General features: G+C 40.5%; 1 protein-coding gene and 1 pseudogene across 1 annotated transcript in view; one reads left to right on the top strand and one right to left on the bottom strand.

The window, feature by feature from the left end:
• The window catches only part of LOC127122003 (pyrophosphate--fructose 6-phosphate 1-phosphotransferase subunit alpha), a 75,398-nt gene extending 62,959 nt beyond the window's left edge, over positions 1–12,439 (bottom strand). Inside the window, exon 1 of the mRNA XM_051052423.1 lies at positions 11,816–12,439. Coding sequence (XP_050908380.1) covers positions 11,816–12,406 — 591 coding nt within the window. The 5' untranslated portion in view covers positions 12,407–12,439. The remainder of the gene's footprint in view (positions 1–11,815) is intronic.
• On the top strand, positions 8,252–8,351 carry LOC127116412 (uncharacterized; annotated as a pseudogene).
• Positions 12,440–13,308: the final 869 nt, after the last annotated feature.

The following is a 13,308-nucleotide window of genomic DNA, read 5'->3' on the forward strand; positions in this document are numbered from 1 at the left end:
TTCTTGGTCCTGGTGATCTTTGACGTATGTCTAAGCTGTCGAATCTGCTAAACAACTCAGTAAACCGCTGGTCGGTTATGGCATTCCGAGCATCCTGTTGCTGTTGCATTTGACGCATCATCTGCATCATCTCTGTATTCTGTGCCTGCATTCCATCGATAGCATCCACAATGTCATCGTTGGTCGCAGGCCTTCGTCGTCGACGACGTTGGGAGGATGGGCCGGCTGCATTACTGGAAGGGTTGAGCGGGACTGACGGTTGTTCTGGCGGATGATCGCCTTGTTCCATTTCTTCAAACTCATCTGTTTGTTGGTTTGTTTGTGAAGGCTCGGTGGTTTCAGGAGCGCTAAGATCGTAGAGGTGGCGGTTCGGGTTTGTGACATCGGTTAGGGTGGTATTGGGTAGCACAACACTTGGGACTGCTTGGTTGTTCACCATCAGATAATAGCCTCCGCCTACTCTGTTTTTAATCAGGCGGCTGGAGCGACAATAGCCGATATCCATAGACAGGGGTGGAAGGGATTCTAAAGTTTGGAGTTTATCCCCTAGGTTCAGGCCAAGTGCTATGGAGGTTATTAATCCGCCAATTATGAATGGTTGCCGGCCTCTAGCACATAAGGTGCGGATATGATGAAGGAGAAAAGAGGCGGCGTTTACCGTAGTATCCGATTCGAAAACGCACTGGAGGAAAAAGAGTTCTTTTGAGTTGACCTTACTGTTGTTTGGTCTTCCAAAGAGTGTGTTTTGCAGGATACGGAGAAAATAACGGATGGTGGGGTTATGGATGTGGGAGAGAAGGAGTTCTTCCCAGTTGTTGGTATTTATACCGGAAATTTTCTTAAAAAGGTCGAAAACTAGAACTGTGTTCCAGTTTGAGGTTGGGGGAATTCTGGCATGGAGCAGACCTTCTGTGGGAAATTGTAGCATGGCACTCAATTGGCGTTGGGTTAGAGAGTACTCGGTGTTAAACATACGGAAGGTTGCTGTACCGGTTAGGAATTCACCTTCACCGGCGGGAGTGGTGTAGTCGTAAGAGCTTAGGAATTCTAAGGTTAGGGAAGGATAGGTGGGTTGGTTATGGGTGCAAAGGAAGGTTAAATCGGCTCTACGGAGCATCCACTCGATACCGTGGAGTAAGCCCAATTGTTGTAAACAAGTTAAATCGGGGTACCTGGTGGGAGCGACGCCTCGCTGTTGGAAGCGCTCGAATTGCTCTTGCTGATAGTTGTCATCTCCGGATCGGAAGATGATATTTCCGAAGTTTTGACTTCCCGCCATTGTGATAGATTTTTGAATGAGTGATTTGGAAAGGAAAAGAAGTGTATATTTGATATGAGAGAGTTGTTTGTGGTGAAAGAAGGAAGTTTGGAGGGTATTTATAGGTAAAATGTGGGAGGTGAAAAGAAAGAGTGGTTGAAAAGTAATTAATTGTGGTAAATGAAAAATGAATGGGGAATGTAAAAAGGTGGGGGGTGTAACGTTCGTCTCCAACGGCTCCCTAACGTTCACATATCTGAGAGGCGTTACGCTCGTCACAAGGCTGTGACGCTCGTAACAGGCACTAAGTGTGCCGCCCGTCACGGGTGGTGTGACGCTCGTCACACCTCCTTTTGGAAAGGCTTAGTAGCGCTTCACAGAATCACTTGGTAGCGTAATTAAATATTTTATTCTGCTTATGAACGTTTTAGTCTGTAGCTTAATTTAGTATGCATGCTTACTTGCTTTGTATAATAATAATAATAAGTAATAACCGTAGAGCATAATAGGCATTGCAAAATAAATTAACTAAACAGCTTCAATAAAAAGGATCATAATGTATTACAGGAAGGGAAAATAATAAAATGAAATAGAAATAAACATGAATTCAAATAACATTAATGAAAAAATCTAGCCTAAAACTAAATAACTTAGAATGAAGAAATAACTAAATTCCATCTATCTTCGGATCTCTGGCCGGAGGAGTAAAAGAGTTAACATGATGCCGTAACATACGTAACTGACTTGCCGTGCTGCTCATGTGTTCTAGGACTGCAAGTCTCAAGCTGTGGAAATCTTCCCTGAGGGCGTTTTGTTCTGACATCAAGGCTTCAATGACGGTTTTAATATCTGTTCCTGGCATATGATGTCGGAGATCAGGCATGGCTGATTCTTCGGTCAGGACAGGCTGAGGAGGAGGATCAATATCATGGTAGCCGGATGGAGTCTGAGGGTCAGATTCAGCAAGAGAGGTATGGTCAATATAGTGCTCATAGTCATCACAAATCTCATAATCCTGGATGGATTCAGTGGATCCAGCAGGAGTTGGGGTTTCATTCAGGTTATAGAGCCAGTTCCTTTGGTTATGAACACTAGTCCTAGGATCGGGCAGGGTGAATAGGCAGAGAACCTGGTTATCAATAACAAGCTCAAACTCATCAGACCCTATGTTTGCTATAAACATAGTGTTGAAGAGGAAAGGTATACTCATAGTGGTAATGCCACAAAAAGGGTTCAGGTCAAGCATAGGCTGACGTAGTCCAATAGCATTACCTATCATAGTTATCAGGCCGCCTATTCTAATGGGTGCTCTCTCATCCTGGATAAGGTGGTCCAAATTAGCTAACATAAAAGTAGCACCGTTTACTGGACGGTTCTGGGAAGCACAAAATATGATGAAGAGTTCATCACGTGAAACTGAAGTACTATTTGGCTTCTTCCCAAATAAAGTGTGGGTCAGGATCTTATGGAAATAGCGAAAAGCCGGGTTATGTATGTTTCCAGAGAGAAACTCATGTTCTTCGGGCTCATCATTTCCAGTCAGCTTACCCCAAAAGTGTTCAAGCTCTCTATATTCAAGAAGTTCTTCCTGGCTTATAGTGAATGTATCAAAGGAGGTAGGAAAACCCAAAAGGTTGGTGAAGTCTCTAGTATTAAATTGGTACTCCATATTGAACATTCTGAACTGGATAAAACCTCTGGTAATTCCTTTTCCATGGCTAGGTAGATAGATTAATGAACTAAGGAATTCTAGTGTGAGCCTCCGGTAGGTGGTGAAAGGTCTCAGGATAGGGGAGGTCTCCCATCCTATCTGATTCAGCAAAAACAGGACACTCTGTCTCAGTCCAAGGGCAGTCATAGCCCAATCATCAGCATATAAACTAGGTAGCATCTCCCTAGTGGCTAGTTCTTCAAACCTTCGTTTCTGAGCCATTCCTCTGAACTTGATACCCATACGGTCAGAATGTCCCATCTGGTTAGTGTTAACTAGAGAAAAGAAAACATGAGTTTAAGTCAGGATTTGGCCAAATGCCGAAAGAAGAATAGAATTATTATTATAATATATAGATATATTTTTTTTCTTTTTGAATAAATCAATAATGAATACTAAATAGAAATTAAAAGAATAATTAAGAGAAAAATAGAGGAATGATAATAATAATAAAATAATAAAATAACAGATTAATTTGTGGGTTGTCTCCCACTAAGCGCTTTGTTTAAATGTCGCAAGCTCGACAAAGAAACTGTTAAATATAGTCTATGAGTCCTGGGGGCGTTTCGTCTAAGTGTAGAATTTGCGAATCCTCGTTGGTTTCCGCATAGTGATAATGTTTCAGACGTTGCCCGTTTACGGTGAACGGTTCTGTAGATTGTCCTTTAATTTCTACCGCTCCACTGGGAAAGATTTTAGTGATATGGAAAGGTCCTGACCATCTGGATCGTAGTTTTCCCGGGAATAATTTTAGTCTGGAGTTAAATAAGAGTACTGCGTCGCCTTGCTTGAAGATTTTCCTTGATATACGCTTATCATGCCATTGTTTTGTTCTTTCTTTATAGATTTTGGCATTTTCATAGGCGTCTCTTCTGAGTTCCTCTAGTTCGTTTATGTCAAGGATTCTCTTTTCACCGGCGGTTTTATAATTCAAATTTAAATTTCTAATAGCCCAATAGGCTTTGTGTTCTAATTCTACCGGGAGGTGACAGGATTTTCCATAAATGAGCTTAAATGGGGTCGTCCCTATGGGAGTTTTATAAGCAGTTCGGTATGCCCATAAAGCTTCTGGTAATTTCAATGACCAATCTTTCCTTGAAGTGGCGACCGTTTTTTCTAATATTTGCTTGATTTCTCTGTTAGATACTTCCACTTGTCCACTGGTTTGAGGGTGGTAAGGTGTTGCTATCCTATGTCTCACTCCATATTTAAGTAGTAGTTTTTCGAGTATCTTGGATATAAAGTGCGATCCACCATCACTGACTACTATCCTTGGGATGCCAAATCTCGGAAATATTATATTTTTAAAGAGTCTAGTTACTACTCGGGTGTCATTAGTTGGAGAAGCTATAGCTTCGATCCACTTTGATACGTAGTCAACCGCCACGAGTATGTACTTGTTACCGAAGGAGGATGGAAACGGTCCCATGAAGTCTATTCCCCACACGTCAAAAATCTCTACTTCCAAAATACCTTTTTGTGGCATCTCGTCACGTCTAGATATGTTTCCCGTGCGTTGACATCTGTCACACTCCTTAATAGCCGCATGTACGTCCTTCCATATAGTTGGCCAATAAAAGCCAGCTTGTAGGATTTTAGAACAGGTCTTGGATGTACTTGTGTGTCCACCATAAGGCGCGGAGTGACAGTGTTGGATTATATTTTCTACCTCTTCTTCGGGTACACATCGACGGAAAATACCATCGGGACCTCTTTTGAAAAGTAAGGGATCATCCCAGTAATAGTGTTTTATGTCATGGAAGAATCTTTTCTTCTGCTGGTAAGATAAAGTAGGTGGAACTATTCCGGCAGCTAAATAATTGACTAGATCAGCGTACCATGGTATGGCAGATATAGCTAAGGTGGTTTCTACTTGCATGTCGGAGTTGTTCTCTTCCAAAGTAGCTATGAGTTTGTCATACGAGAAATCATCATTAATGGATGTTCTTTCTGGTTCAAGGTTCTCAAGTCTAGAGAGGTGGTCTGCTACTACGTTCTCAGTTCCTTTCTTGTCCTTGATTTCTAAGTCGAATTCTTGTAGTAACAAGATCCATCTTAGGAGTCTAGGTTTAGCATCCTTTTTTGTTAGAAGGTACCTGATAGCAGCGTGATCAGTGTAAACTATTATTTTGGCTCCTACCAAGTAAGAACGAAATTTATCTAGCGCAAATACTACTGCTAGGAGTTCTTTCTCGGTTGTGGCATAATTCATCTGTGCTTCATCCAGGGTTCTGCTAGCGTAATATATAACATGAAGCTTTTTATCCTTTCTTTGTCCTAAAACAGCACCTACAGCATAATCACTGGCATCGCACATTATTTCGAATGGTTCATTCCAGTCCGGTGTCTGCATAATGGGTGCGGAGATCAATGCTTGTTTAAGAGTTTGAAATGCTTTTAAACAGTTATCGTCGAATATGAATTCAGCATCTTTCATTAATAGTCCGGTTAAAGGTTTAGTTATCTTAGAGAAGTCTTTGATGAATCGTCGGTAGAAACCGGCGTGTCCTAAAAAGCTTCGTACTTCTCTCACGGTTCTTGGGGGTTGAAGATTTTCGATTACCTCTATTTTGGCTTTGTCTACTTCAATTCCTCTGTTCGAGATGATGTGTCCTAAAACAATTCCTTCTTGTACCATAAAGTGGCACTTTTCCCAATTAAGTACTAAGTTTACTTTTACACATCGTTCAAGAACTCTTTCCAGGTTTTCAAGGCATTCTTCGAAACTTTGTCCGTATACAGAAAAGTCATCCATGAATACTTCCATGATGTTTTCGAGAAAGTCGGCGAAAATTGCCATCATGCATCTTTGAAAAGTTGCAGGGGCATTACACAGACCAAACGGCATTCGTCTATACGCGAAGGTACCAAAAGGGCATGTGAATGTTGTCTTTTCTTGGTCATCAGGGTGAATTGGTATTTGAAAGAAGCCTGAATAACCGTCCAAATAACAGAAATGTGAATGTTTAGCTAGTCGTTCTAACATTTGGTCAATGAATGGTAAAGGGAAATGATCTTTTCGGGTTGCTTTGTTTAGTTTCCTATAATCAATGCACATTCTCCATCCCGATTCGATTCGTTTAGTTATAGTTTCTCCTTTTTCGTTTTCAATAACGGTTATGCCTCCTTTCTTTGGTACAACGTGTACGGGACTGACCCATTTGCTATCAGATATAGGATATATAATACCTGCTTCTAATAACTTGGTTATTTCTTTCTTTACTACCTCACTTAGGATCGGATTTAGTCTTCTCTGGTGTTCCCTAGAGGTTTTACCGTCTTCTTCTAACATGATGCGATGCATACAAATAGAAGGGCTTATTCCTTTAAGATCGGTTATGTGGTATCCTAGTGCGGTTGGATATTTTCTTAAGATATGTAGGAGTTTTTCTGTTTCGAGTCTTCCTAGATCTGCATTGACTATCACAGGTCGTTCAAGTTCTAAGTCTAGGAATTCATATCTCAGATTTTTGGGAAGTGTTTTCAAATCAGGGGTTGGTTTGTTAAGACACTGCGTAGGATCTGGTGTTATTGCTAAGCATTGTTTAGATTTGTCTTCTAAAAGATAGTCTGATGATTTGTCTTCTCCTGACTCTGCTTCTTTTATGCATTCATCGATGATATCCATGAAGTAACATGTATCTTCTATTGCAGGTGCTTTCAAGAATTTGGAAAGAATGAATTCAATTTTCTCTTCACCTACTTCGAAGGTGAGTCTTCCTCGTTTTACGTCTATGATTGCACCGGCAGTTGCTAAGAATGGTCTTCCTAGTATAATAGGTGTAGTATCATCTTCTCTAATATCCATAATTGTGAAGTCAGTGGGGATGTAAAACTGACCTATGCGTACGGGAACGTTCTCAAGGATTCCTACAGGATATTTGATGGAACGATCTGCTAGTTGTACAGACATCTTGGTCGGTCTTAATTCTCCCATTTCCAGTCTCTTACATATGGATAAAGGCATAACGCTAATTCCGGCTCCTAAATCGCATAAGGCTTTGTCGATGACAAATTTTCCTATGTGACAGGGTATAGAGAAGCTACCTGGATCCTTGAGTTTAGGGGGCATGTTTTGGATTATAGCGCTACATTCGGCAGGGAGTGTAACGGTTTCACTATCCTCAAGTTTCCTTTTATTAGAAAGAATTTCTTTTAAGAATTTAGCATATGAGGGCATCTGCGTAATAGCTTCGGTAAATGGAATTGTAACGTTTAATTGCTTAAGGAGATCAACAAATTTTCTAAATTGACCTACATCTTTGGTTTTAACAAGCCTTTGAGGGTAAGGTATAGGTGGTTTGTAAGGTGGTGGAGGTACATAAGGTTCCTTCTTTTCTAGGGTATCCTTATTACTCTCTTCCTTTTCCTTAGGTTCACTTTCCTCAGTAGATTTCTTAGGGCTTTGGTTTTCTATCCTTGGATCAGACGGTCCTTCCACTTCCGTTCCACTTCTTAATATAATTGCATGAGCTTGGCTTCTCGGATTAGGTTGGGGCTGTCCAGGGAATGTACCAGTTGGTGCAGCAGTAGGTGCTTGTTGTTGAGCTACTTGAGATATTTGGGTTTCTAACATTTTGTTATGGGTAGCCAAGGCATCTACTTTGCTTGCTAGTTGTTTAAGTTGTTCGCCAGTGTGTATGTTCTGGTTTAAGAAATCTTTATTGGTTTGTTGTTGGGAAGCTATAAAGTTTTCCATCATGATTTCCAAGTTGGATTTTCTAGGGGTATTATTGTTAGGATTTGGTTTCTGGTACCCCGGAGGTATAGATGGGGTTTGATTCGGAGACTGTCCAGGTGCGTATAAAGCATTATTACTCTTATATGAAAAGTTTGGATGATTCTTCCAATTTGGGTTATAGGTATTCGAATAGGGGCTTCCTTGAGCATAGTTTACTTGCTCTGTTTGGATTCCAGTCAAGAGTTGACATTCCGCAGGAGTGTGGCCTTGGATTCCACAGACCTCGCAATTCTGAGCTATAGCAACCACGGCGGTTGGTGGTGATACATTTAAACTTTCAATCTTCTGGACCAAAGCATCCACTTTTGCATTGACGTGATCAAGGTTACTTATCTCGTACATGCCAGTTTTCGGTTGAGGTTTTTCCACTGTTGTTCGTTCGGTTCCCCACTGATAGTGGTTTTGGGCCATGCTCTCGATAAGCTGGTAAGCATCAGCATAAGGTTTGTTCATTAATGCACCACCTGCAGCGGCGTCTATTGTTAACCTTGTATTGTATAAGAGACCATTATAAAATGTGTGAATTACTAACCAGTCTTCCAAACCATGGTGTGGGCAAAGTCTCATCATGTCTTTGTATCTTTCCCATGCTTCGAAAAGAGACTCGTTGTCTTTCTGTTTAAATCCGTTTATCTGGGCTCTTAACATAGCTGTTTTGCTTGGCGGAAAATATCGGGCAAGGAAAACTTTCTTCAACTCGTTCCATGTGGTGACTGAGTTGGAAGGTAGAGATTGAAGCCATCTTCTAGCGCTATCTCTTAATGAGAAAGGAAAAAGACGAAGTCGAATTGCCTCTGAAGTGACACCATTAGCTTTAACAGTATCAGCATATTGAACAAATACGGATAAATGAAGGTTTGGATCTTCGGTAAGATTTCCAGAGAATTGGTTCTGTTGCACAGCCTGCAGCAGTGAAGGTTTAAGTTCAAAGTTGTTTGCTTCGATTGCGGGCGGAGCAATACTTGAATGCGGTTCATCTTGCGATGGAGCGGCGTAATCTCTAAGAGCACGAGCTGGTTCTGCCATCTCGGTTAAAGAAGGAAAAATGTTTTTGATATCAGGAAGGTTTATAGGAGGGAGATTGTTTTCAGCACGATATTCCCGAATTCGTCGTAAGACTCGGAGATATAGTTCGATATCGTTGATTCGTAAATAGAGCGGTTCGCCTTGAGAGCGAGTGCGTGGCATACAAATCAACGAAAGAAAGAATAGAAGGAAAAAGAAACCTTAGTCTCTACAGCGTAACGGAAGAGTTACGATATCGATTGAATAAAAGTCCCCGGCAACGGCGCCAAAAACTTGATCGCTCGACTGTGCGAGTCGAGAATGGGATACAAACTGCAAGTGCACAGTTCTATCGCGTAGTTTTAAAAGATATCGATCCCACAGGGACTTATGAATCGATGTACCGTTATCTAAGGTTACTACGTAAATCTAAGGTGAAAATGTTTGATTGTTTGGGGAAAAGGGAGCTAAGAGCTAAACTAATATCTAGATTAAATATTAATAAAACGGATATCGGTATGTGGTTCGTCAAAACTAGGGAATCAATTCCTTGTCGGTCTCTCGGTTTTAAAATAAATCGTTTCGACTAACTTTATTGGTTAAAGGTTTTATCTCAAACTCTCGCTCTGTTGAAGAAACCATGATCTTATGTTAATGTTGCTGTCACTTATAATTAAGTCAAAAATCATATTTTGAAAACAATAAAGTTGCAGAAACTCTTTTTAAGAAAATACTGACCGTTTTAAACACCCTTATCTCAAACTTTCGCTCTGTTGACTTAGGTTATACAATTAAATCTAAATGCTTAACTCTCGTCCTCACATTCAACCTTTAAAAATACTTTTTGGAAAAAGGTCAGAATTTAATTAATTCTAAAACTTGCTCTCGCCCTGAGATAGATTTAATGACTAACTTACACTGTCCAGTTAAAACCTCAAACTCTCGCTCTGTTGGTTTCAACTTCTTTATGTCTTTTACCTTTGTAAAAAATCTTGTTATTAAACCTGTAAGTTAAGACCGTAAAAAGATTGATTCTAATTTTAAGTTTGAATAGACCGACTTAGTTTTGATCCCTCTTTCTGCTTACTTTACATACCGATACCTAGGCAAATTAGCCAGACATGCTTACTAAATAATAATTAATATCATGCATACACAGACTCATTTCAGGCAGGCAATGCAAATAAACAATAGAATAAAGCATAAAAATTAAATAACAATTAAAGAACCTGAATGCGTAATACAATGGTCTTGAACACTCCACCACAAGCCGGTAGGATTTGTTCTTCGATTCTTCAATTAAACAGTAAATTAAATCAAGGAAATAAAAACTCGAATATAACGTAAGGTTAAATCCGGTATAAAGTTGCACAGTAGTTTCCGGTGTAGAAACTACTACGCGAAAGATATCTAAAAGCTAAGAACGGGGGAAAATAAATTGCAAGGGAAAAAGAAAACAAAGCTTGCAAAATAAAATAAATAAAATGGACGATGCTGGAAAGGAAGAAAAATAAGCAAAGGCGTGAAAAAAATAAATTTGGCAGAGCTTCCGCAAAACTGAGCGTGCAAAAACTGTGTAACTTTTGGTTTGTGAGACGGCTATTTATAATAGCCTTGGTAGCAGCATTCCGTTTCTCTCCTTCTTCAGCGTGGCTATATCCACGGCGTGCATATAGGAGACCAATTCCTTAACGTTATTCTTCAAGTCCTTCTGAGGGCGATACTTGCGCCACAAAGGTAGTGGGGTTGCGTGACGCTCGTCACGCTATGTGTGACGTCCGTCACAAGGCTCCTTCGCGTGACGCTCGTCACGCGTCCTGTGACGTCCGTCACAGGCACAGCATTGGTGACTTGTGCGCTTTGGGCTGGGCTTTGGCCTTTGGTTCCTTTTCTCTCCTTTTTGTTGCTTTTTACACCTCCTTTTCTTCCCTTTTTCACTTTTGCTTCAAAATGGGTACCTGATATAAATAGAAGAGAAATACTGCATAATATCTGATAAAATGGGATAAATTAGTGTAAATGATAAAATAATTTAATTGAATTAAGTCTTAAAAAGCGATATAATTTCGTGTTATCACCTAGCGAAGGCCTGGCGAACGCTCGCTACATGTTCGCTTAGCGATGTGCTAGCGAACGGCTGCGGGTTTTGAATTTTAGAACAGTACGATTTCAGCGAGCTCCAAACCCTATGGCGTCCATTACAGAAATTACATGGTTAAACATTCAAGATATTCAGGCATATTTAAATCCACATGCAAAACCTCAAATATATTTATGAATTTAATTATAATATCACATGTAAATTGGGAACATAAAGCGGTAATAGTAATGCAAACCTGTTTGCAATTGAATTGCAACCTTGAATTGGCAAGTCACTCTTAGGGTTGGCGCTGGATTGAGTTGGGCGGAGGTAACCTTTGTACAGATGAGTTTCCTTCAGGGTTTCCTTTAGGGTTGCTCTGAATTCTCTGGGTTAGCCTCCAGGGTTTGCTGTTCCTTCTCTCTGTCTCCGTCCGTCCGTCTCTTTTTTTCTTTGACTGAAGTTGTGGTATTTATAATGCTCTTTTTGTGACCTAATGGGCTCAGAATGAAGCCCAAAATTTCTGGTGTTCGCAAGCTTCGCTAGGCGAGTGGTGCAGCGAAGGGTTCGCTAGGCGAAGGATTTTGCTCGCCTAGCGAGCAAGCCATTTTAAGCCATTTTCTGGATTTGGCCACCTGTGTGCTGGGCCTTTGTTCCCTTAAGATCAATGTCTTGAAAAATAAGTTGGAGTGCATTGGCTACAATATATCTGAAGGATGAAAGATGACTAACCACAAAGTCCTCTTCTCCAGAAATAATAATCAGTTGATTGTCCACCAAAAACTTCATTTTCTGGTGTAAAGTGGAGGTGAGTGCCCCTGTAGCATGAATCCAAGGACGTCCCAGCAAGCAACTATATGTTGGATTAATATCCTTGACTTGGAAATTAATCGGGAATACATGAGGGCCAATTAAGATACGCAGTTCAACCTCTCCTATCACGGTTCTCCTGGAACCGTCAAAAGCATTCACTGTAGAGAGAGCGTTGGTGCAGACATTGCTGATGAGCTGAGAATTCACCTTACAAATTGTATCAAAACCAACATTTGTTTCCACAAACTGGTTTTTAAGATCTCCATTCGAAGTCACAGGAACACCAACCACCTTGGTTGGACATTTTGCAACAGCAAAAGTCTCTGCAGGCTGAGCAGAATCTGTGTTTGGTGTCACACCTCCAATGATGACAAGGCCATCAAATTTCAAGTTGTTGCATGCAGCAAGTGCGGCATTGACTTGTTCAGTCGTATTAATTTGATCTTTTGTACGCCCAAGCAAATCATAACCACCTTGATTTTTGTATGTGGAGAGAACACTGTCAGTTATCTCCAAAGTTTTCTGGGAAAATAGACCTTCTGAACCACCGAGAAATCCAAGCAAAACACTCTTAGGGTTATGAATATTGAGAGCAGAGTGAAGACCCCAAATAACATTGTGTCCACCAGGAGATTGTCTACCACAAAAAACAATTCCAACCCTAATAGGAGGGTGTTCAGTTGTGATCTGAGCATTAGAAACCTTAGCAGAAGCCCTAAGAAAATAAGCCAAAGGGTGTCCATAGGTATTAGGGTAAGATCTACTTATAGAAGGTTCATCAGAAGGGTCAACTGTCATTGTTGCATCACCAAATTCAACCCTAACCGTTGTTCCTTGATGATCATTGTTCCAATTCCAAATCCTATGATAATTAGCATCAAATCCAACATGGTTTGATTCAAAGAAAAGTGTTTGATCATTGGAACCTGAATTGTCTTAGAATGAATGAAGAGAAAGACCAAGATCCTGTGTTGAGTTGTTTATTCTTGAGATTATATCAGAAGAGTAGCTTTGAAAATTCATCGAATCGCCAACAGAACTCGTCGGAAAAAACGTGATAGCATCATTATCAATACTTGATTGAATGAAACCTGGATGGTTATGATTCTGCTGCAAATTGTAACCAGAAGATTCTGAATTTTCCGCCGCAATAACCATTTTACTTGTTTCTAAACCATTATTGTTATCCTCCTCCTCTTGAAACCCTTTTGTTGGATCTGTGCAGGCTGATTGTGAATCTGTGACATTAGTTGCTGCTGTGAAGCCTGTGGCTGGGATTGCTGTGACTGAGATGCCAATGACTTTGAGGAATTTTGTTGCAATTGTTGATGCAATGATACCTTTGGTTGTTGCAACATGTGTGCAGAATGATGGCTTGTTTGGATGCCTTGGTTGCCAGAATCAGTTCCAAACTTCCGTTGCTGTAACCCCGGTACATTATTTCCTGACTGTTGTTGATGTATATTTGCTAGATTGTTTTGCTGATTTATTAACTATTGTTGTTTTCCTGGATTAAGAACTTGAGACTGTAAAACAAGTCCTGGATCTGGAGGATTATTGCTAGGGCATCCTTCATTTGATGGCGTATTGCTGGCAATGGTGCTTTGAGATTTGGTCTCCATTGTAAGCATCTTCATAGAAATCTTCCGGAGATAATCAGACTGGCTTGTGGCAGCAGCATAAATTTTATCTTCAAACCT

Source organism: Lathyrus oleraceus, chromosome 1, assembly GCF_024323335.1.
Source record: "Lathyrus oleraceus cultivar Zhongwan6 chromosome 1, CAAS_Psat_ZW6_1.0, whole genome shotgun sequence".
Classification (NCBI taxonomy): Eukaryota; Viridiplantae; Streptophyta; class Magnoliopsida; order Fabales; family Fabaceae; genus Lathyrus; species Lathyrus oleraceus.